This window comes from Sycon ciliatum, chromosome 3, assembly GCF_964019385.1.
Source record: "Sycon ciliatum chromosome 3, ocSycCili1.1, whole genome shotgun sequence".
Taxonomy (NCBI): domain Eukaryota; kingdom Metazoa; phylum Porifera; class Calcarea; order Leucosolenida; family Sycettidae; genus Sycon; species Sycon ciliatum.
In genome coordinates this window covers 41,133,724-41,156,672 of record NC_088645.1, presented here as the reverse complement: position 1 = coordinate 41,156,672, position 22,949 = coordinate 41,133,724, and the positions used below count along the sequence as shown (strand labels likewise).

The 22,949-nt window shown below is 52.2% G+C and overlaps 1 protein-coding gene across 1 annotated transcript in view; it reads left to right on the top strand.

The window, feature by feature from the left end:
- LOC135812230 (15-hydroxyprostaglandin dehydrogenase [NAD(+)]-like) overlaps positions 1-22,670 on the top strand; it is a 28,460-nt gene extending 5,790 nt beyond the window's left edge. Inside the window, exons 4-7 of the mRNA XM_065325571.1 lie at positions 237-333; positions 4,472-4,548; positions 5,664-5,791; positions 21,511-22,670. Coding sequence (XP_065181643.1) covers positions 237-333; positions 4,472-4,548; positions 5,664-5,791; positions 21,511-21,640 — 432 coding nt within the window. The 3' untranslated portion in view covers positions 21,641-22,670. The remainder of the gene's footprint in view (positions 1-236; positions 334-4,471; positions 4,549-5,663; positions 5,792-21,510) is intronic.
- Positions 22,671-22,949: the final 279 nt, after the last annotated feature.

Genomic DNA, 22,949 nt, shown 5'->3' with positions numbered 1-22,949 from the left:
GCTAGGAATGTCGTGAGCCAACAGTAGACCACAGTGGTTAGTGGTTAGTGGTTAGTGGTTAGTGGCGTATCCGCAACACGTGTATGTGCACTCCGGTAGTTGTGTCTGCTTGTGTGCACCCTGGTATTTGTGCACGTGTGTGTGTGTGTGTGTGTGTGTGTGTGTGTGTGTGCGTGTGTGTGTGTGTGTATTTGTACGCAGTCCATTTTCCTGGGTTGTTGCTATGGTGTTTTCAGACCGCGCTGATCGACTCTACATATTTGGCAAAGTACTACATGAGCTCAGAGAAGGGTGGCAGTGGTGGTGTTGTGGTCAACATTGCCTCCATGGGTGGTGAGTTTGTGTGCGCTCTCTCGTACATGTACATGCATGCACACACACTCATGCAGACACACACACATGCAGACACACACATGCAGACACACACACACACCTGTCCTGTCCTGTTGACCCACTGCCTTAAAGGTTACGTGGTCCCATTGCGGGAGGAGGGAGAGGAGCAAACACGCCGGTGGCGGGTCAGGTCCCTGGACTGCCGAAATCTCCGAGAGCAGTGCTGACACATTAGTGGAAACTTGGCACGTTCATCCGTTGTTGGGCGGTTCTGGCGAGGTCTACAAGGAGCGGAAGCGGGCTGGCTAGCGATTGAGGTAGGCTGACACCTGTGCACAGCGAGTCCACCCCTGCTACGGTACCATTTCCCACAATCCGCGCATTGACATGCACCACGCTGCTGATGGACTGGCTTGCGACGCTCCGCTGTGCACTTGTGGCGCTTAAGATCACTTGGTCTAGAGCAGACCTTTCCACAGGTGGGGCACTCAACGGGGGCTGCTGCGGCCGGCCAGTTGCTTATCCTGGTCTTGGTATCTACATCGCCATTCCATGCGAGATGTGTTAGCGGTCTGGTACCAGTTCACAATTTGGTTATGTCGAAGATCGACCGACACGCAGTCCTTCCACCGTTTCCTTGGTCCATGGGCAGGTCTGACAGGTGGGAGCTGGCCAAACAGAAGGCACTTCGGCATGCGGGTGTCATCCATGCGCGCCAGGTGACCTAGCCACTCTAGCTGACGATGCCGAAGCTTACAGTTGATGGTCTCCGGATCGCCCCACATACGCAATAGTTCAGCATTGCTGATGTGGGCATCCCACATCTGCTGTCTCGACACACCAAGGATAGAGCGGACGCAACGCATATGGAAGGTGGACAGGCGTTGCAAGTCGCCCTGAAGGGGGACCCAGCACTCAGAACCGTATAGTAGTAAGGACATGACACACGCGTTGAAAACACACCTCTTCAAGAACACAGGAAGCTGACCATTGGCAAATACAGGGCGCTGTAAAGCACCACAGGCCTTGGAGGCACTCGCAATGCGGGCGCTGACGTCCACTGCCGAACGGCTGTTGCTGGCGATAATGGAACCCAGATACCTGAATTCAGCCACATTCTTGATCTCAACATCCGCCAGCGTGAGTGGAACACAGTCTGCATCTTGGATGTTGCTGCCGCACACCATGAATTGGGTCTTGGTAGTGCTGACAGTTAGTCCAAAATCAGCAGCAGTCGCCTGGAATACAGAGAGTGCGAGCTGAGCACCGTCACGTGTAGTCGCTAACAAGGCTGAATCGTCGGCGAACTGGCATTCCCCAAACTTGGTCGATATCTTTCGCGTCCTCGGCTTGCCGAACAAATTTCCGTCAAAGCAATAGCGAACCTCCATGCCGACACCAGGAACTGCCGACACTCTCCGGGACCAAACAGTGAAAACGGCCCACATGAATAGATTGAAAAGCACGGGGGCCATAAAGCACCCCTGCCTCAAGCCGTTGTTGATGTTGATGGGCTGAGTGTGTCCCTGGGATGTGCGGATTGTGGCAGACATAGATGTGTGAAAGGACTTGATGACAGCGAGGAGGGTGTCCGGTACCCCAGCACAAGCAAGTACACGCCACATACACTCTCTGGGCACTGAATCGTAGGCCTTGCGCAAGTCGATGAAAACCATGTAGCCTTTCGTGTCATGCTCGAGAGATTTCTCCACAAGTTGGCGTACAGAGAAGATCATGTCCGAGCACGAGCGCCCGCGCCTAAAACCACACTGCGAGTCTGGCAGCAGGGTCTCCGCTAGCCGCTGGAGACGTGTCTGTATGATGGCAGCCAACACCTTCCCCACAACATCCAACAGAGCAATGCCACGCCAATTGTCACACAGTTGCAGGTCGCCTTTTTTGGGGATGGGTACGAGAGTAGCATCAACCCATTCCTGCGGTACCTGTCCGGAGTTCCACACAGCACCAAACAGATCTAGCATCCTGTCCCGTAGAGGAAAACCACCGTACTTAACCAGCTCCGGCAAAATCCTGGATGCGCCAGCAGCCTTGCCAGGCTTCAGCTTATCGATTGCACGTCGCACTTCAGCCGACGTTGGGGGGTTAGCCAAATCATCAGCAACCGGGCAATGTGGGAGAGAGTCCAGTACCGCAGGGACGAACGTAGATGGGATATTCAACACTGTGTCGAAATGACGACTCCCCCGACCATCCTGTTCCTCCTGAGACTCACACAAGTTACCATTTTCATCCTTGATAGCAGACACCCGGGTGCCCACCCGTCCACGACAGCACGCCTGCAAATCTCCTATACACTTCCAAACTGCCGCGCCGTCAAATCGGGACTCCGAGGCCTGCTGTGCCTTGTTCTTGATCCATTCCACCTTCGCATGACGTACTGCAGGACGGGCAGTAGCGCGGGCAGCCTTGAACTTGGAATAGTGATCGTCACGGAGCCTACCATGTTGAACCCACACATTGTACATTGCATTGCGTTCGTCCAAGAGCGGTTGAATGACATCCTGGCTATCAACAAACCAGTCTGACTGCCGTCTCTTTCGTGGACCCAAGTTATCCATAGCTGATGTAACAACAGCATCGCGTACCGCAGTCCATTGGTTCTCAACACTGCCCTCCTCGGGCCACCGATCAGCGAGCTCTTTAGCAACATCCGACTGGTAGTGTTCGGCTGCAGACTGCTTTGACGGAAGATCAGGATTTTCGCCACGCATCTTGGCAACATCAAATTGAAAAACCGGAGGGCTATGACGGGCAGCACGGCGGCGCACGGCCGGAGTATCCAGGTCGAAAGACATGGTAAGTAGCTCATGATCGCTCCCACACTCCGCATTCCGTACTGTGGTGACATCCATGCAGTGACGCTGATCGGCTTGGCGAACAATGATGTAGTCAATACAGTGCCAAGCCATTGACCCAGGGTGTTGCCACGTCCGCTTGAAGATGTCCCTTTTCGCAAACCAGGTGTTACAAAGACTAGCGTTGTTCATGGACAGAAAGGACAGCAGCTCGGTTCCAGCACTGTTCAGTTGGCCCAAACCATGAGGTCCACGTACTCTGCCCCACTCATCCTCAGCCACACCAGAGCCAACGCGCGCGTTGAAGTCACCAAGCAGGATATATTGATGGTCCTTGCATACATTGATGGCATACTGCAATTGGTGAAAAAACTCATCCTTTGCTGTTCTTGGACTGGCAAACGTTGGGGCGTAGGCACTGATGACATAAATCGATTTAGGATTGTTCACTCCCCTGGGATGGCTGAGTGGAAGTTTGAGACGTGCTAGTACCACACGCGGACCAAACGACCTCCAAAAACTACCACGAGCTTTCCACGCGCCGGACGAAAATTTATTGAGTATTAGTGCAACTCCTTCTCCTCGACGAACACACACACACACACACACACACACATACATACACACCATTTGACCATTCTCTAACGCCCATTGCTGGAGGCGATGATAGCGATGCTACAGCAGAAGCCATAGCAATTTGTGCTGGGATTGCACCATTCAACAGCTTGCAAGGCACACACACACATGCACGCACACACACACACAATTTCGCACACACATTCTCTCTCTGTCTATTACTAGTGGTCCATTAAAATGTGTGTAGGCACATGCATAGTTCCTGTAGGTATAGTCCAACCAGAAGTTCATGTTTAGCACTTAGGAAGTCGGGGCTTGGGCAGCGCGCTAGCGTTCAACGCCCTGAAATTGACAACTTGTATTCTGCCAGAATTTCGTCAGCAATTTATTTTTCCGGCTGTATTCGGCACCGATCCGAAACGCCACAATTAAAATGCTGAGAAAATCATGAAACGGTGTAATTTTGCAGTGCCGGAATTTTGTGTATTTCCAGTGGGAGGTGTTGCCGGGCGCATGCTGCCACTTTCCAACTGTACTTGATTTTGTATAAAGTTTAGAATGCATGCACGAGATGCGCACCGGCGAGTGTGCATACCGTGCACTCAGGTGTTGGGATCAGGGAGCAATGGGATGTGGCATAGGGGACACCCAACTGGAGCTGTGTTCGTGTGTGTGTATGTGTGTGTTCGTGTTTGTTCGTGTGTGATTGTTGTCGTCGCTGGTATTTCCGTTTAACCTTTCCGCAGGTCTTCAAGCTATGCCGTTTAGTCCAACGTACTCTGCATCGAAGCATGGAGTCATTGGCTTTACACGTGCAACGGAGGTACGGGTGTGTGTGCGTGTGCATACGTGCTTGTGTGTGTATTTACAATGCATTCTCTGACAGAAACTCACTGCGGGTATGCAAATCCCCAGCATGATCATGGCAGATATTCGTATTGCACACACGCTATCCTTCGTTTGTACGTACAGTCAACTTCACTTATAACGACACTCGGCGGGGCATTAGAAAAGTGTCCTTATTCGCGAAGTGTCGTTATACCCGAAGTCTCATTATACCGTAATGTCGCGTGCATAAGCCGGATTTGTGCATAAGCCTGTCTCGTGTAGAAGCATGAAATCTGCAACAGCTTTTCGCGTACAAGCCTGTCGCATGCATAAGCCGGGCCAGTACACGAGACGCGCCACGTGTCGCGTGCGTAAGCCGGGCTACTACGCAAGACTGGTGAGCGCGCCTTTTACATGTTCATGTTTGCATGGTACCGTACACTTGCGAAAAAAAAGAAAAAAAATCCCGTTGGAAAATGTTGGTTTTGACCTCCAAAAGTCAGCAGTTTGCGCATACAAGCCTGGTCATTGAGTGGTGCTTGTCATATAAGCCTGTCTCGTGTATAAGCCTGTCTTGTGTACAAGCCTGACTCCATCACCGGCTTATAGGCATATAAGCCCCGGCTAATGCACGCGACATTACGGTATGTGTCACAGTTGGAAGGGACTTTGCTCTGGGCATGAAAATTATGTCATTATTCACGGATTGTCGTTTTATCCGCAGTCGTTTTATCCGCAGTCGTTTTATCCGCAGTCGTTATTAGCCAAGTTGACTATAGTACAAGCGCATCTGAGACACGTGATTTGAGTTTTCGCCGTCGGAGACCCCACATGCAGAGTTGCACACTCTTGGGGGGTTATATTATACTCTTGATAGGGGTACTACATTGCTCTGGCTTGCAGCACACACCGCACGCTACCAACAGATGCAGAACATGGTGCTGTTGTGCGTTGTACACGTGTGTGTGTACATGTATGTACGTGTGTGTGTGTGTGTATGTGTGTGTGTGTGTGTATGTGTGTGTGTATGTGTGTGTGTGTGTGTGTGTGTGTGTGTGTGTGTGTGTGTATGGTCGGCGGCGACTGTTCTACACTGCTGTCTGTGCATAGTTTTGGCCGGCTCAGTACGGCGTGAGCGTCTACGCCATCTGTCCAGGATTCGTCCAGACAGACATGCTCAAGTCTGGAATGGAAAATGAAGCATTCTCTGATATCGTGCAAGCCCGTGGAGTACTGACGTAAGTTGCTGCTCGTTAAATACTCTTGTCGTGTTCACCATCTTATAGTCTAGTGCTGATCAATGAAATCCAGTCGTGTCCCTCAAGTTTGCGCCATTTCGCAGCCCAGCGTTCGCAGGTGTCTAAGGCTGCGCTACGCCCGGTGCGTACTTGAGTGACGTGACTGGATCTCATTGGGCAGCACTGTCTATTTTTCATGAGGACAACCAAACTGAAATCGAATACGGCAACATGACGACAGCAAGCCAGCCTGTAGAATAGTATAGTAGTGTGTGTGTCAGTCCTACATGTACATGCATACCAAGCGTACAAGTACATATAGGAGTACAATGCATTTCAGGCCTGCATGCGTGTCAGTAGCGCTTACAAGTTGATACAACCCACGCAGAGGAACGTAATGACCGGTATGCACAACCCACACGCATCACTTGACCACAGTCATAGTACTGTAGTATGCATGTATGTCATCATCATCATCATCATCATCATCATCATCATCATCATCATCATCATCATCATCATCATCATCATCATCATCATCATCATCATCATCATCATCATCATCATCATGAGAAAAGCCTCTTTTACGGGCAAAGCAAATGTATATCATTACATTATGTAAAGTGAACAGGGGAAATCAACACAAAACCAACCGGAAAATGATGAAACACAAAAGCAGTCAAGGAAGTAAATCAATACAAAAGCAAGCAATGAACACAGAGTAATAAAAGGGGAAAAACCAAATAGCATTATATTAAGTTGAGGCCAAAGGCAGCACCCTACTCCGCCTGGCGGCACTGGGCCAGAAATGAGTTCGGCTGTCGCCTCTTGCCGTACGAACCGCGGCAACCGCGGAAGCAGGTGACTGCCCATCGCAGCAAGCAGAAAGACAAACGGGTGCGTAGTATGCCCATTACTAGTGGGTACTTCAGTTCAGTATGGCGCTCAACAAACAGGGAGGCCAATGATTTCAGGAATTGAGTAGTTTCTGGGCCACTAAAGCCGTACGTCATCATCATCATCATCATCATCATCATCATCATCATCATCATCATCATCATCATCATCATCATCATCATGAGAAAAGCCTCTTTTACGGGCAAAGCAAATGTATATCATTACAATATGTAAAGTGAACAGGGGAAATCAACACAAAACCAACCGGAAAATGATGAAACACAAAAGCAGTCAAGGAAGTAAATCAATACAAAAACAAGCAATGAACACAGAGTAATAAAAGGGGAAAAACCAAATAGCATTATATTAAGTTGAGGCCAAAGGCAGCACCCTACTCCGCCTGGCGGCACTGGGCCAGAAATGAGTTCGGCTGTCGCCTCTTGCCGTACGAACCGCGGCAACCGCGGAAGCAGGTGACTGCCCATCGCAGCAAGCAGAAAGACAAACGGGTGCGTAGTATGCCCATTACTAGTGGGTACTTCAGTTCAGTATGGCGCTCAACAAACAGGGAGGCCAATGATTTCAGGAATTGAGTAGTTTCTGGGCCACTAAAGCCGTACGTCGAGAACACAAGTGGCGTGAAGGAGCCGCGCTCCACGTTAACCACACGGCTGGCGTATGGATTTTTCTTGTTTCGCTCGTGAGACTTCAGCTGACTCAGGGCTTGTGATCGAGACAACACAGACGCTGCGGGATGAGTGATCCGCACATCAAAGTAAGCGTCCTGTTGCCACGACCAAAAGCCGCGAGCCCGCACATCCAGACGAGCTTCTGCGCATCGGTTGAGGGAACGACCACCAGGCAAATGCTCACTGCTGCAGGGCAATAGCCGGGGCTCCGTCTCTACGTCCACCACTCCAGCCTCCCTCAGTAGTCCAGCAACCAAGTCCCGCACCTCATTGTGACGGGCAATGGTATAGCCGCCAGTGGCACAGGTAAGTGCATGAGCGGGGCTGAGAGGCACACCACAAACACATGAATCGGGTAGCCCACTCAACCTCCGCCCATAGCGGATGCACAGGGCATCACGGAAGTCGGATTTCTTCAGGATGGTTCCATCTTGCCACCGCGGGGCAACAGTCAACCATGACGATACTCCCTTTTCGGACGCGATTTCAACAAGAAATTGTTGCTCCGAGCTCAAGTCCGCCTTAATGTCTTGTTGCCGGCTGCATAGGCTCCGCATTTTGCTTGTCCGAGTCGAGCGTGCCAGCTGGCGGGTGTCCCCAACAGCATCGCGGACGGGATCATGATTGGAGAGCCTCACTCGGTCGGCAACCTCCTGGGTTGTATCACCGGAGCCCTCTGACTGGGCAGTATCCGACAAATCGCTCCTTGCCATATCACCAGGCACGCTTGGAGGGTTCGCATATGTGCCAGTCAACAGTAGCTGAACAAGAGGCTTTGTGATGCTCAAGGATGCTGCGAGCTCTGCTGGTGCACTATCCTGCAACAGAGGGAGGGCCAAACCACCAAGACGCACTGGAAATGACATCAGCTCTCTCTCAGGGCTACCAGGACGAACGCCATCCCCCAGAAGGGCAGGTATCAGGCAATCATTGATCCTCTCATCAAGCTCGGCCAGTATCTCAGCCGAACAAGGTGAGCAACGCAAGTGGTATGTCCATGTGGATGACAGACCCTTCGTAAAAACGGTGTATGCGGCCTGAGGCTGAGTGACAGCCATCCCCGTCAGGGAATCCAGAACCTGCTTCCATTTATCCACCTTCTTGGCCATGAAGGCAGAGCAGAACTCCTCACTGCCAATCGCTCCGCCGAGGTGACGGTTGCCGCTGGTCTTGATGGTAACTCCAGTGGCGGAGAAGAGGCGCTGGGCCTCTTCCTCATGCTCCGGCTTGACCAGCAACACTGATTTCTGTGGGTTTGGAAAGTATCCATAGTCAGGGCCCAGTTGGCTTATGTCTCCCCAGTATGTGGACAATGAAGAAACGCGGCCACCTGCAGAATCGTCGTCCGCGTACCAAACCTGAGCCACAGATGGATTGGATTCCTGGAGGCGCCGAATCATCGGGACTGTAGCGATACCATACAGAGCCATGGCCAGCGGATCGCCCTGGCAAGTACCCTCCAGTGAGTCAATCTCCCCGCCGCCGGAGACGAAGAGACGAATTGAAGAACTGTACGTGTTCTGGAACACCTTTGCCATAGCGGGGCATACATAGGGCACGTTATGGAGGGCCGCGTTTCTATTCAATGAATTGAACGCATTCGTAGCATCTACAAACAAGATGCCTTCCGTGTCCTCTCGTGCGAACAACTCCTGCATTGCATGAACCCCTGCCTCACAGGCAGACGGCACCCCAATGCACAATTGCATGGGAGCAGTAGCACGCAGTACATCGGACTCAAGCACCCGCATAACGGCACGACACACAAGCCGGCGGAACACTTCACCCACCGCAATCGGCCGCACACCTGGGTGTTTGTCCAATGGAATAAGTCTAGCGGCGGTAAATGCGGATAGGTGTTCCGGATCCAAGTCCTCCGAGCACAGGCATTGGGCAAAGCTGGCAAGAGCAGTACAGAGACCATCCGACGATTTGCGATAACAGGTTAGCATCCGGCACCACGCGTCAGAGTCCACACCAGATGGGCCCGAGGACCCCTTCATCTGTCGGCCCAGACGTCGGATGAGCTCCGGTGTGATTTTCTGGAACACTATACTGTTGATTGGCTCCGGGTCGCCGGCGAGAAGTATCGAAACCGGGGGCTCGGCAGCAGGTGGATGTTTTTGCAACAGTGCCTCCTTCACGGTAGTTCCAGTTTCTTCGTCCACTACATCTGTCACACCCAGCACATCATTGGAAGAATCACTGGACAGGTAGCGAATGGCAGACTTAATTTTTCCCGAAAATACCAGGTTGCTGAATGTGATATCACTCTTCTCTCCTCCACCAGACGAGGTAGAGTACCGGGGCTTGAGACGATCCTGAAGGGACTCTCCTTCAGTAGTCAGATCATCTATTCGGCCAGATTTCCATAGAGTGAGTCGACGCCGTAAATGGTCGCTATAGTTTGACATCATCTTAGAATCATGCGGACGCTGGAGAAGCAGGTGGCAGGCAACACCGACGGCCTTCCATGCAACTGGTCGTAATGAGGAGCCATTGGTGAAACCCTTGATGAGCCCAGTGAGCACGTCAACAAAATCACCACCAGCCGAGCCCAATGGAACGTTGAATAAGTTTCTCCGCCAGGTCACCACCTTCTCATACGCTCGGGATATGTCGTTGTTGAGGGAGGTGTTCGAAGATAGGGAATCATCACTGCTCATAGTATTAACTCTGGCACCCGCAGGAGAGACCTGTGATGTAGAAGTCTGCCGAGCGACCGCGGCAGCCGGAGAAGCAGCAGCAGCAGGCTGGGCCGAGCCCTGCCCCACAGCAGCAGCTCCTGGCAACAGGGAGGGCGCAGGATCCACCCCGCTCCGCCCACCAATGCGATGAGCCGGCCGACCAACCGCGCCTCCGAAATCGCCGGCCGGTAATGACGAGGTGCCGGCATCACCGCTGTCTGCCGCTTGTCCAGAGGACTCAGGACCCGAAGCATCTAGGGTAGCCAGGAGCTCCACCTGAGAACCTGTGGGATGAATGTTGGATGTTGACGCTCCAGCCCGTGAGGTGCCAAGGCCATCACCTTGAATCTGAGAGGATGGATCAGTTATTACATCACTTGCAGGGGAAGAACCAGCGCGTGCATGATCTGCGCATACCAAGTTCCTCGGAAGTGTCGAATTTATATGCAGTGAATCACTGTCACTGTCGCTAGCTTGCGATCTATCTCCAGCGCAATCAACACCGCGAGGTGCAAACCCAACCGCAAGTGGCTGGCTGGCAGGGTGCGCGTTGACAGTTCGAGTGACATTGCTAGCACCAGAAGGCTGTGAGGCAGATAACGAATTGTTGCACGTGCTAGGTAGCGACCTTCCTGGGTAGCAATCAATACACTTCCTCCCATGCCGAACACAGCTGCATCTCACACACTTTCGACTTGATTGACACTGGCAGCACGGCATAAAGTATTCCAACGGCTGGAGGTGCGAGGCTGGCAGCCCCTGCAGGCCCACTGCTGGTAGGTGGCAATGATGTTGATGAACGATGCTCTGGCGAGATTGATCAGGCGGGTACTGTTCAAGACAAAATCATCATCATCATCATCATCATCATCATCATCATCATCATCATCATCATCATCATGTGACCAAGCCGCTTTTACGGGCAACAATATTATGAATATAAAACGCAAGGTATTGTAAGAGCAATTTTCTGAAAATTATGTTAAAACACGAAAGATAAAAATGCATTATCACACCGTAGCCACTTTTATGGGCAAATTCCAATACAAGGCAATAAGAAAACGAGGATGAAGTTAACCTTTTAACCCAAAGAAAAGACAAAAGATGTCAACAATAGAACTACAAAATATAAAAAACAAACATCAGGTCATAAAAACTACTTTAAAACATAACCAAATGACAGCAAAGCGTGGAGAATGAGATTGACTTACAAAACAAAAGTAGTCCTACTATGCTTACAAAACAGAATCTACCTACACCACTAAGGAAGAAACATTAAATGATTGCAGTCTCACAAACACCGGCCTCTATCTAACGACCCATCAAACAATATCATCATCATCATCATCATCATCAACATCATCATCATCATCATGAGAAAAGCCTCTTTTACGGGCAAAGCAAATGTATATCATTACAATATGTAAAGTGAACAGGGGAAATCAACACAAAACCAACCGGAAAATGATGAAACACAAAAGCAGTCAAGGAAGTAAATCAATACAAAAACAAGCAATGAACACAGAGTAATAAAAGGGGAAAAACCAAATAGCATTATATTAAGTTGAGGCCAAAGGCAGCATGCCAAAGGCAGCACCCTACTCCGCCTGGCGGCACTGGGCCAGAAATGAGTTCGGCTGTCGCCTCTTGCCGTACGAACCGCGGCAACCGCGGAAGCAGGTGACTGCCCATCGCAGCAAGCAGAAAGACAAACGGGTGCGTAGTATGCCCATTACTAGTGGGTACTTCAGTTCAGTATGGCGCTCAACAAACAGGGAGGCCAATGATTTCAGGAATTGAGTAGTTTCTGGGCCACTAAAGCCGTACGTCGAGAACACAAGTGGCGTGAAGGAGCCGCGCTCCACGTTAACCACACGGCTGGCGTATGGATTTTTCTTGTTTCGCTCGTGAGACTTCAGCTGACTCAGGGCTTGTGATCGAGACAACACAGACGCTGCGGGATGAGTGATCCGCACATCAAAGTAAGCGTCCTGTTGCCACGACCAAAAGCCGCGAGCCCGCACATCCAGACGAGCTTCTGCGCATCGGTTGAGGGAACGACCACCAGGCAAATGCTCACTGCTGCAGGACAATAGCCGGGGCTCCGTCTCTACGTCCACCACTCCAGCCTCCCTCAGTAGTCCAGCAACCAAGTCCCGCACCTCATTGTGACGGGCAATGGTATAGCCGCCAGTGGCACAGGTAAGTGCATGAGCGGGGCTGAGAGGCACACCACAAACACATGAATCGGGTAGCCCACTCAACCTTCGCCCATAGCGGATGCACAGGGCATCACGGAAGTCGGATTTCTTCAGGATGGTTCCATCTTGCCACCGCGGGGCAACAGTCATCATCATCATCATCATCATCATCATCATCATCATCATCATCATCATCATCATCATGAGAAAAGCCTCTTTTACGGGCAAAGCAAATGTATATCATTACAATATGTAAAGTGAACAGGGGAAATCAACACAAAACCAACCGGAAAATGATGAAACACAAAAGCAGTCAAGGAAGTAAATCAATACAAAAACAAGCAATGAACACAGAGTAATAAAAGGGGAAAAAACCAAAATAGCATTATATTAAGTTGAGGCCAAAGGCAGCACCCTACTCCGCCTGGCGGCACTGGGCCAGAAATGAGTTCGGCTGTCGCCTCTTGCCGTACGAACCGCGGCAACCGCGGAAGCAGGTGACTGCCCATCGCAGCAAGCAGAAAGACAAACGGGTGCGTAGTATGCCCATTACTAGTGGGTACTTCAGTTCAGTATGGCGCTCAACAAACAGGGAGGCCAATGATTTCAGGAATTGAGTAGTTTCTGGGCCACTAAAGCCGTACGTCGAGAACACAAGTGGCGTGAAGGAGCCGCGCTCCACGTTAACCACACGGCTGGCGTATTGATTTTTCTTGTTTCGCTCGTGAGACTTCAGCTGACTCCGGGCTTGTGATCGAGACAACACAGACGCTGCGGGATGAGTGATCCGCACATCAAAGTAAGCGTCCTGTTGCCACGACCAAAAGCCGCGAGCCCGCACATCCAGACGAGCTTCTGCGCATCGGTTGAGGGAACGACCACCAGGCAAATGCTCACTGCTGCAGGGCAATAGCCGGGGCTCCGTCTCTACGTCCACCACTCCAGCCTCCCTCAGTAGTCCAGCAACCAAGTCCCGCACCTCATTGTGACGGGCAATGGTATAGCCGCCAGTGGCACAGGTAAGTGCATGAGCGGGGCTGAGAGGCACACCACAAACACATGAATCGGGTAGCCCACTCAACCTTCGCCCATAGCGGATGCACAGGGCATCACGGAAGTCGGATTTCTTCAGGATCATCATCATCATCATCATCATCATCATCATCATCATCATCATCATCATCATCATCATCATGTGACCAAGCCGCTTTTACGGGCAACAATATTATGAATATAAAACGCAAGGTATTGTAAGAGCAATTTTCTGAAAATAATGTTAAAACACGAAAGATAAAAATGCATTATCACACCGTAGCCACTTTTATGGGCAAATTCCAATACAAGGCAATAAGAAAACGAGGATGAAGTTAACCTTTTAACCCAAAGAAAAGACAAAAGATGTCAACAATAGAACTACAAATATAAAAAACAAACATCAGGTCATAAAAACTACTTTAACACGCATGCACTCGCTATTGCAGACCAGTGGAGAGCACACATCATATGGAGGATTCATGGAGTGCTGGGCAACCGAATCTGGCATGTGATAATCATGTAGGATAGTCCACGCACGAGGTGCAGCCCATGAAATGGGCACCCATGAACTGGGCGGAGTGTGGACGGCCTGTATGATAGTGTGTATGTATGTCCACGCACAAAGTGCAGCCCATGAGATGGGCGCCCATGAAATGGACGGAGTGTGGACGGCCCACGCACACGAGGTGCAGCCCATGAATGGGCACCCATGAACTGGGCGGAGTGTGGACGGCCTGTATGATAGTGTGTATGTATGTCCACGCACAAAGTGCAGCCCATGAGATGGGCGCCCATGAAATGGACGGAGTGTGGACGGCCCACGCACGAAGTGCAATGCCCGTTAGGAGGCAGGAGTGTGGGAGTATGAGTGTGATGGCCGAAGGCCGTGATAATTGCCAGATGAGAGGAGATAGCTGGCCCATGGTTGCCCAGCCTCCATGCTAAGTAAAGTTAGTTGTGACACATTGCAATGCACGTGAATGACACCGTTGTTGCTATCAGCGCAGTTTGTCAGCACAATCCTAGCAGAGCAAGTTGCTGTGCTGTTCCAAACGGTCAGCCGTGTGGGTACGTGCATGGGTGCGAGTTGCGTGCCCGCGTGGCGGGTTCTTACATACCTCCATGCGTTGTGTGATGCGCTTGTACCTCTGATAGCTTTTGGGTCAACTGCGCCATGTCTGTGTCGGTTGTCCTGATGTAGCGCAAGACGCTGTCGCTTCTCCATCGGCCCATTGCCCTGATTAGCCAGTCCGGGGTACCCGCCATGGCTGCAGTTGTGGCGGCGCCGATGCGGAACGAATGACCAGCGTAATCGCGTGAATTGGGTGTTCCCGTGAGTGGGAGAAGCTGTCGGAGCTTTTCTGTCAGTGCCTGCCTGGTCAGCGGTCTCCCAGGGCGGTAGCGGAAGAGTGCGTCAGTGGCGTCAGACGGACAGACTGTAAAATATGCCAGGAGGGCGGCAACCGGGCAAGGTTGTGAAGTGGTACTACCGATTATCTGCATGGCCCTGACGAAGTTGGTCCGTCTTCGATTGCTTGATGTGGAAGCGGATATATGTGCGTCCTTAAGTGACATCCAGAGTCACATCCTGGCGCGTGGCATGAGTGGCAGGGTCAAACCCGGCTGGAGGCGCAGTGAATTCAGCGCATCGAAGAGATCTGAAGAAGGCGAGCACCATTGCCGCCTTGAGCATGCCCTTGTCCTGCTGGTGACGCCGTTGGTCCAGGCTGAGTTGGTTGAGGAGCTTCCGCAGCAAATCAATGGTGATTGGGAGGCGAGTGCGCTGGATTGCCGGGTCAGTCGCCGTCCTCTTGATGCCTCGCATAACACGTGGCGGCAGCAATGCATTCATCGTTGGATCTCGGAATCCGGCTTCGAGATGCATGTTGCGTACTGCGGCCATGTAGACATGAATTGTCTGTGGTTGAACCGATTGTGTGAGGTGTGCTGCGAAGCAGCTGGGCATCGTGTCTGTAGCCGGCATGGGCGTCCATCTCTGCAACGCACAGAATTGCGTAAATTTCCTTTCGCCAGTGGCGTACGTGCGCCGTGTTGTCGGGGCGATTGCCATGGCTGCCAGGTCGGCGACCTCCTGCATCAGTCCAGGAGAGGGAGGCGGATTGCAGTGTCCGGGGCTTGCTGTGCCGATGGTGCCAGCTGCTGGAATGCCTGTCAGAGTGATACGGAAATAGGGCTTGGCGCGGCTAAACCTCTTGTTGATATCCCATAAGCGCCGCGTAAATGTTCTGCCTGGTACGACGACGCTCGACGCAAAGGAGAGTTTCCCCAGGAAGTGATCGAGTTTGCGTTGCGTGGTCTGGGTGCAGCGTGACAGCTCGCTGAGGAGCTCGCGGAGGTCCGTCGGTTTGTCGTCTGGGAGACGGGCTTCCATGCGCACCGTGTCCAGCACAATTCCGAGGAGGGCAGTAATGTGTGAAAGCGGACAGTGTTCAGGGGAGTGGAAGTCGGCTTACTTTTTCTCAGTGGGCTTCGAAGTCTTCTCGTGGCTATCTGCAGGGCGCTGCCACCTGAAGCGGGTGGTGCTGGTGCAGGATGTGGCGGCATGTCCTTTGTCTTCACATGAGCTGCAGGCGTAAAGACGGTCGCAGGGTGTGCGGGAACAGGGCCTGCCGCGGTTGAAGTTAAAACAGACTTGGCGGGTGCTGCCCGCCACTGATGGAAAGGGCTGCGCGTGTTGAGCTGCGGCATGTGGGCAGGCAGCGGTCGCGGCTGTTTTGGAGCGTGCATTTGGTGCATGACAGACGGGGAGAGCGGAGTAGGCGAATACTCCACAGCGTCTGATTGATCACGTCCCAGCGCAGTGCCATGCTGGCGGTGTGTTGGCGAAATGCTCGATCATAGTTCAGCACAGGAGACGTCTGCATGACAGACGGGGAGAGCGGAGTAGGCGAATACTCCACAGCGTCTGATTGATCACGTCGCAGCGCAGTGCCATGCTGGCGGTGTGTTGGCGAAATGCTCGATCATAGTTCAGCACAGCAGACGTCTGCATGACAGACGTGGAGAGCGGAGTAGGCAGAGGTGAGAAAGGAACAAACCGGTGTTCTTCTCACTACCCAAGCAAAGCAAATATGAAGTAGCAATACGGCCAGCGCGAAGTATGGTGTATGCGTTACGGGTTCAAGCTCCGATGTGTGCTGCAGCCGCATATGGCTGGTTGGCTGGCGAGTTCAGGTGAGTTCCGGCGTACGCATGTTACATGCCACCACAGCGTGCATGTACGTGTTACTTGACATGCATCAATGAATAGCGTGGGATCTGCGGGCTCTTTGGAAGCCGCTGGAGCGCGTGTGAAGTGGTGGCTTGTGCAATGTGTTAACCTACATTACCGCAAGCTCTAATGTGCTATTAAAACATAACCAAATGACAGCAAAGCGTGGAGAATGAGATTGACTTACAAAACAAAAGTAGTCCCCCTACTATGCTTACAAAACAGAATCTACCTACACCACTAAGGAAGAAACATTAAATAATTGCAGTCTCATAAACACCGGCCTCTATCTAACGACCCATCAAACAATAACTCCTGAAATTCTTGACTGACTTTTTCTGGTAGGAGCTACGGCAGCCACGAAAACAGGTCACTGCCCAACGGAGTAAAGTGAACGAGAGCAGGCACCGCAATCGACCCATAACCAGCGAGTAGGCCAAGTCACTGTGTTTATCGACATACTGGGCTGCAAGACACTTGAGAAAGCGGTCTGCCTCCCGGCCACACATGCCATTCGTGGCGAAAACCAACGGGGTGAACGTGCCTCGGTCTATATTCACAACACGCGCTTCGTATTCCCGCTTTTTCATGCCTTCATGCTTTTGGAGATGGCGCTGGACTTCTGGACGCGACAGCAGGTTTGGCTTTGGGTGAGTCACCCGAACATCAAAAAAAGCCTCCTGCTGCCTGGACCAGAAACCCCGCGCCCTCACATCGAGGCGAGCTTCGGATTTCCTGTTGGCTGTACGATGGGGAAGATCCTCCCCATCAAATGGCGCTAGCACCGGCTCCACCTCCACGTCAGGCAATACCTCCGACAGTACAGCCGCCAGCAAATCGCGAACATCATTATGGCGTGCGATGGTGTAGCCGCCAGTAGGACAAGCCATTGCATGCTCAGTGGTTAGAGTTGCTCCACAAACACAAGTCTCAGGGAGGCCATCCAGCTCCAAACCGTATCGGAAGCAGAGAGCATCCCGGAAATCAGATTTATTGAGTATGGTTACTGGCTGATTGTATGACGGTTGGGCGGTCAGCCAGCTGGAGGTGCCTTTCTCACCCGCTGTTTCTAACAGTAGCCGCTGGCACGGAGACAGTCCAGGGCCAATCTCTGCCTGCACACCACGCGAAATCTGGTCCCGCTGTGCTCTCACCCGGCGCAGCCCAGCACGCACCGCAGCAACAGCCTCAGCGACACCACACGGACCACTAGGATTAGTCTCGCCAGGCTCTTCGACGCCCAATCCCACGGCAACAGGCTCCGCACGCAGCGCAGAGAACGATCCGGCATCAGGTAGTTGGTCAAGATCAGGCGGAGGCGGACCCGCAGGTGGAGGCGGACCCGCAGGTGGAGGCGACAACGCGCCAGCATAATCAGGCGGAGGCGGTCGCACATGTGGCTGGTCTAGACCAGGCGGAGGCAGCGACGCACGAGCACAGTCAGGCAGAGGCGGTTCCGCATGCGGAGGCAGTGACACGGCAGCACGGTCAGGCGAAGGCAGTCGCACCGGTGGTTGGTCTAAGCCAGGTAGGGGCCGTCCCACAGGTGGAGGCAGCGACGCACCAGCACAGTCAGGCGGAGGCGGCCGCGGAGGCCGAGGCAGCGACGCATCAGCACAGGCAGGCAAAGGCGACCCAGCAGGCAGAAGCGGTGACATATTAGCACAATGATGCGGGGGTGGTCCCATAGGTGGTTGGTTAATATCACGCAGAGGCGGTCCCGCAGGCGGAGGCAGTGACGCACCAGCACAGTCAGGCGAAGGCGATGATAGCGCAAAGCTGAACCAGAGGATCAGTGGCACTGACAAAGGCCTGATGTTCCCCAGCCGCGGCGAGGCCCCCATGCCGGACAGGCAAAGCCATTAGCCGACGTTGGTGGCTGGCCCGCGCAATTCCATGACCCAGCAAAGCCGGCAGGAAATGGTCACTGAGGATATCATCCAAGGCCTCCAAAACGCCTGTCGAGAACGGCATTGAGCGCAAGTGGTAAGTCCACCGTGATGACAGGGCCTTGGAGAAGACGGTATACGCCGCATGAGGTTGAGTCTGGGCGATCTCACACAAGGTGCGCAGGTCACCAGCCCATCTATCTGCCAACTGCCCCATATAAGAGCGGCAGAAATCTTCTGACCCTAGGGCGCCCCCGAGGAATCGGCCGCCAGCGGCGGTAATCTGGATGCCACTGTCGAAGAAGATTTCTCTGGCCCTATCCAAATGCTCTGGCTTTGTGATCAGAACAGTTTTGGACGCGTTCGGGTAGTAACCATAACCAGGGCCAATGGCCCGGAGTTCATCCCAGTAATTCCGAAGGCGAGCCAGAAGACCTGCACCCGAGTCATCATCCGCGAACCAAGATTGGACAACACTGGGGCATGTCGCAGCCAGGCGCCTGACCAGTGGCATGATCGCCACAGCATAGGCTGCCATAGCCAGTGGGTCGCCCTGAGCCGTGCCTTCACGCGATTCGATTTCACCTCCACCAGACACAAACAGGCGGGAAACTGATCCATACGTGTTACGAAACACCGTTGCAAGCGGGGGGGGGGGGGGCAGAGACGCGGAATGTTGTGTAGCGCAGCCTGCCTATTCAATGCATTAAATGCATTGGAGGCGTCCACAAGCAAGACACCCTCAACCCCCGGGCCAGCGAACAGACGGGACATTGTGTGTACGGCGGCTTCGCAGGCAGATGGAACGCCCACACAGAGTTGGACAGGAGCTGTTACACTCAGCACATCACTTTCCACTACTGACATCACGGCACGACCAATGATACGCCGGTACACTTCGCCCACAGCGATGGGGCGCACGCCAGGTTTCTTATCGAGGGGTATTAAGCGAGCGGATGTAAATCCAATCATCGCGCAACCGGCAAGGCGCTCGGTACATATGCACCTCCCCGCGGCAGCAAGGGATGAACACAAACGCCTTGACGAGGCGTCATAGCACGTCAGCATTCGGCACCACGCCTCAGCGTCCAGGCCAGACGGTCCAGAGGAACCCTGCATGCCTCGGCCGATTTTCTTTATTAGCTCAGGGGTTATTTGTTGAAAGATGACCTGGTTGACAATCTCGGGATCACCCGGCAAGAGAGCCGAGGCAGGCGGTGTAACAGATGGCGGATGTTTCTTCAACAGGGCGTCACGGACCGTCTCTCCCGTGGTATCATCCACAATGTCGTTCATGGAAAGGACTCCACCAGAAGCGTTTGGCGCCAGGTAGCGAACAGCAGAAGAAATCTTTCCATTGAAAACGAGATTAGCGAACACCACGTCACTCTTCTCCTGTGAGGCGGGCCTGGGAGAGCCTCCGCCCGACGCCGGCAAGTGCGCCTGGATTCAAAGGCACTCGCTCAGTAACTGTGGAATGTCGCAATCTCTCCACAGCACGAGACGTCTGCGAAGATGCTCACTATGGTTTTTCATGATCTTGGATTTGTGTGGTTTTTGCAAGAGAAGGTGACAAGCAACGCACACAGCTCTCCATGCGACATCTCTTTTACCGGAGTCATCCGCAAACCCAAGGATCAAAGATGCGAGCTCGTCAACAAAGGCTGCACCAGCGGATCCATGGGGTATAATGAACAGATTGCGTCTCCAGCCTACCACGACCTCGTAGGCATCAATGATTCTCGCGGAAAACGGATCCCTGGCTACGCTCGCAACTCCACTACCAGCATCCGCTGGGCTGGGGATAGGCCTCAACCGTGCCTGAGCGGTTGATTCCACATCCACCTGGCCGCCACCAGCGCGGTGCTCCGTATTCATTCCATAATCCTCGGAGCTGTCAAGCACACTGCTTGGCTGGCTGCCACCGAGATCAGCCAGGAGCCGGGTATCCTCTCCAGGACCAGAGGGTAGGGTGGCACTTCGATTAACCGTGGCAAGGTGTGGGGAGCACTCATCACCCTCCTCGCCATTCTCACTAGAGCCGGAGGCATTCTCACTAGAGCCGGAGGCATTCTCACTAGAGCCGCCATCACCCTCCTGGCTGCTAATAACAGAGGCATCAAAAGCACTTGCCACGGTGAGAGGAGGCGCTAAATCCCGAGAGACAGAATGAACAACCGGAGGCCGCGACTGTAGACTTGCACCATCCACACCACAAGAGAGAGCTGGGGCATCATGATGATATTTCGTGTTTTAACATTATTTTCAGAAAATTGCTCTTACAATACCTTGCGTTTCATATTCATAATATTGTTGCCCGTAAAAGCGGCTTGGCCACATGATGATGATCATGAGAAAAGCCTCTTTTACGGGCAAAGCAAATGTATATCATTACAATATGTAAAGTGAACAGGGGAAATCAACACAAAACCAACCGGAAAATGATGAAACACAAAAGCAGTCAAGGAAGTAAATCAATACAAAAACAAGCAATGAACACAGAGTAATAAAAGGGGAAAAACCAAATAGCATTATATTAAGTTGAGGCCAAAGGCAGCACCCTACTCCGCCTGGCGGCACTGGGCCAGAAATGAGTTCGGCTGTCGCCTCTTGCCGTACGAACCGCGGCAACCGCGGAAGCAGGTGACTGCCCATCGCAGCAAGCAGAAAGACAAACGGGTGCGTAGTATGCCCATTACTAGTGGGTACTTCAGTTCAGTATGGCGCTCAACAAACAGGGAGGCCAATGATTTCAGGAATTGAGTAGTTTCTGGGCCACTAAAGCCGTACGTCGAGAACACAAGTGGCGTGAAGGAGCCGCGCTCCACGTTAACCACACATCATCATCATCATCATCATCATCATCAAAAAAAAAAAAAAAATCATCATCATCATCATCATGCAGTCGTAAAATACCGTGCATGTGTGCATATGCATGTGTACCGTCCCCCCCCCCCCAAAGAACGATGTTTGTTTCATGGACGATAAGAAACTTTGGCGACGACTCCCTAGAATGTGTATGACTGTGCTTTAGACATGTGTACGAGTATGTGCATTTCCGTCTATCCGTCTGTCCTCTCCATCTGCAGGCCGGAACGTATCGCCGAGGGTTTTATTCAGCTGCTGGACGAACGTCCCGACTCCGGCCAAGTGATGCGTGTCACCGTCCAGAAGGGAATTGATTACCAGAAGTACCGTGTTCCCAAGGCCAAGTTGTGAGGCACACCGTGGATACTCACAACGGTACACCGTTCCTTCTGATGTTTTACTCGTTGTCGTACTTCTGGAACTGCTATTGCGCCCCTTCCCGGGTTTATTGACCCGGAGGTTATTGCCCGGACCTGGGGCATTTGCATCTTTTTATTTATGTCCTGGGCTTTTTCACCCCGGGGTGTTGTGCCAGACTCACATTGATTTTGGTACCATACCCCAGTTTTCTGTTGTCCCAGGTGATAGGCCCAATGGTCTATTCCACCACAACGGGGTATTTGTCTGTCATGGTTTGTTTCTGTCTATCATGGTTTGTTTGCTGCCTCTGTGCTGCACTGTAAGTTCATGCTTGTGACCAGGGAGTAGTACAATACCGGTATTGTACTACTCCCTGGTTGTGACCCTGTGTGATAATGCAGGACACGGTGTGATTATGCAGGTCACGGTGTGATAATGCAGGACGGTGTGATAGTGCAGGACGGTATGTTGGAGGTTAGGGTTAGTAGCTGTGCAATGTCAAGCACATACCTGGTATGCAGGCATGAACCACAGTGACATACCAAACACACGCGTACACGTGTTCCACTTATGGCAGTCTGTCTTGTTATGTCTGCGCTGAAGCCTTACTACATATATATTAGAGTACTTATTTTAGGATAGAGTTTTCTACTTGTGCACGTGTATGGCACACTGAACTTGTACGAGTAACTCATACTCGTACAATGTCTCAATTTTAAAGGTTTTTTTAGAGAAATTTGTACTGTTTCCCTGTTTGCACCATTCTCTGCACCCCCGCCACACACACACACCGTACTGTGCCCTGCCCGTTCTGGGGACTTGACAGAAGAGAGTTCCCTGGCCTCGGAGTCCGCACACTTTTCCCTGTTTATGTTAAATTTTGACTTTTGATCATATCTAACGTTCTTATCCTCTTTTGTACATGTACTTCATTTATTTTTAGCAAATTTTAATTCCAGATTCAAATTTCTATTTTCTCTCCTGGTTTTATCCGGGCATTGTAAAGATTGGATGAGCCTGTCGACCCGTGTGAACTGGATGCCAATGTGAGCATTGGGATGTGGTCGCACACCTCATGTACCGGCATCAAGAGTATATCCATGGGAACTTATTTTACTCTTGCCGGTACATGTAGTCTTGTGTACACGTACACGTGCATGCGATATCGCTTGCAGTGCAGTGATGCATCGGGTATGCAAGATCCACTATCGGGCCTGGTTCTATACAAGCATCATAATGTACTTCACTCCTTTCCTCATTCCACATCCCTCTACAATCTCAGTTTGGACCACTCCAGAAC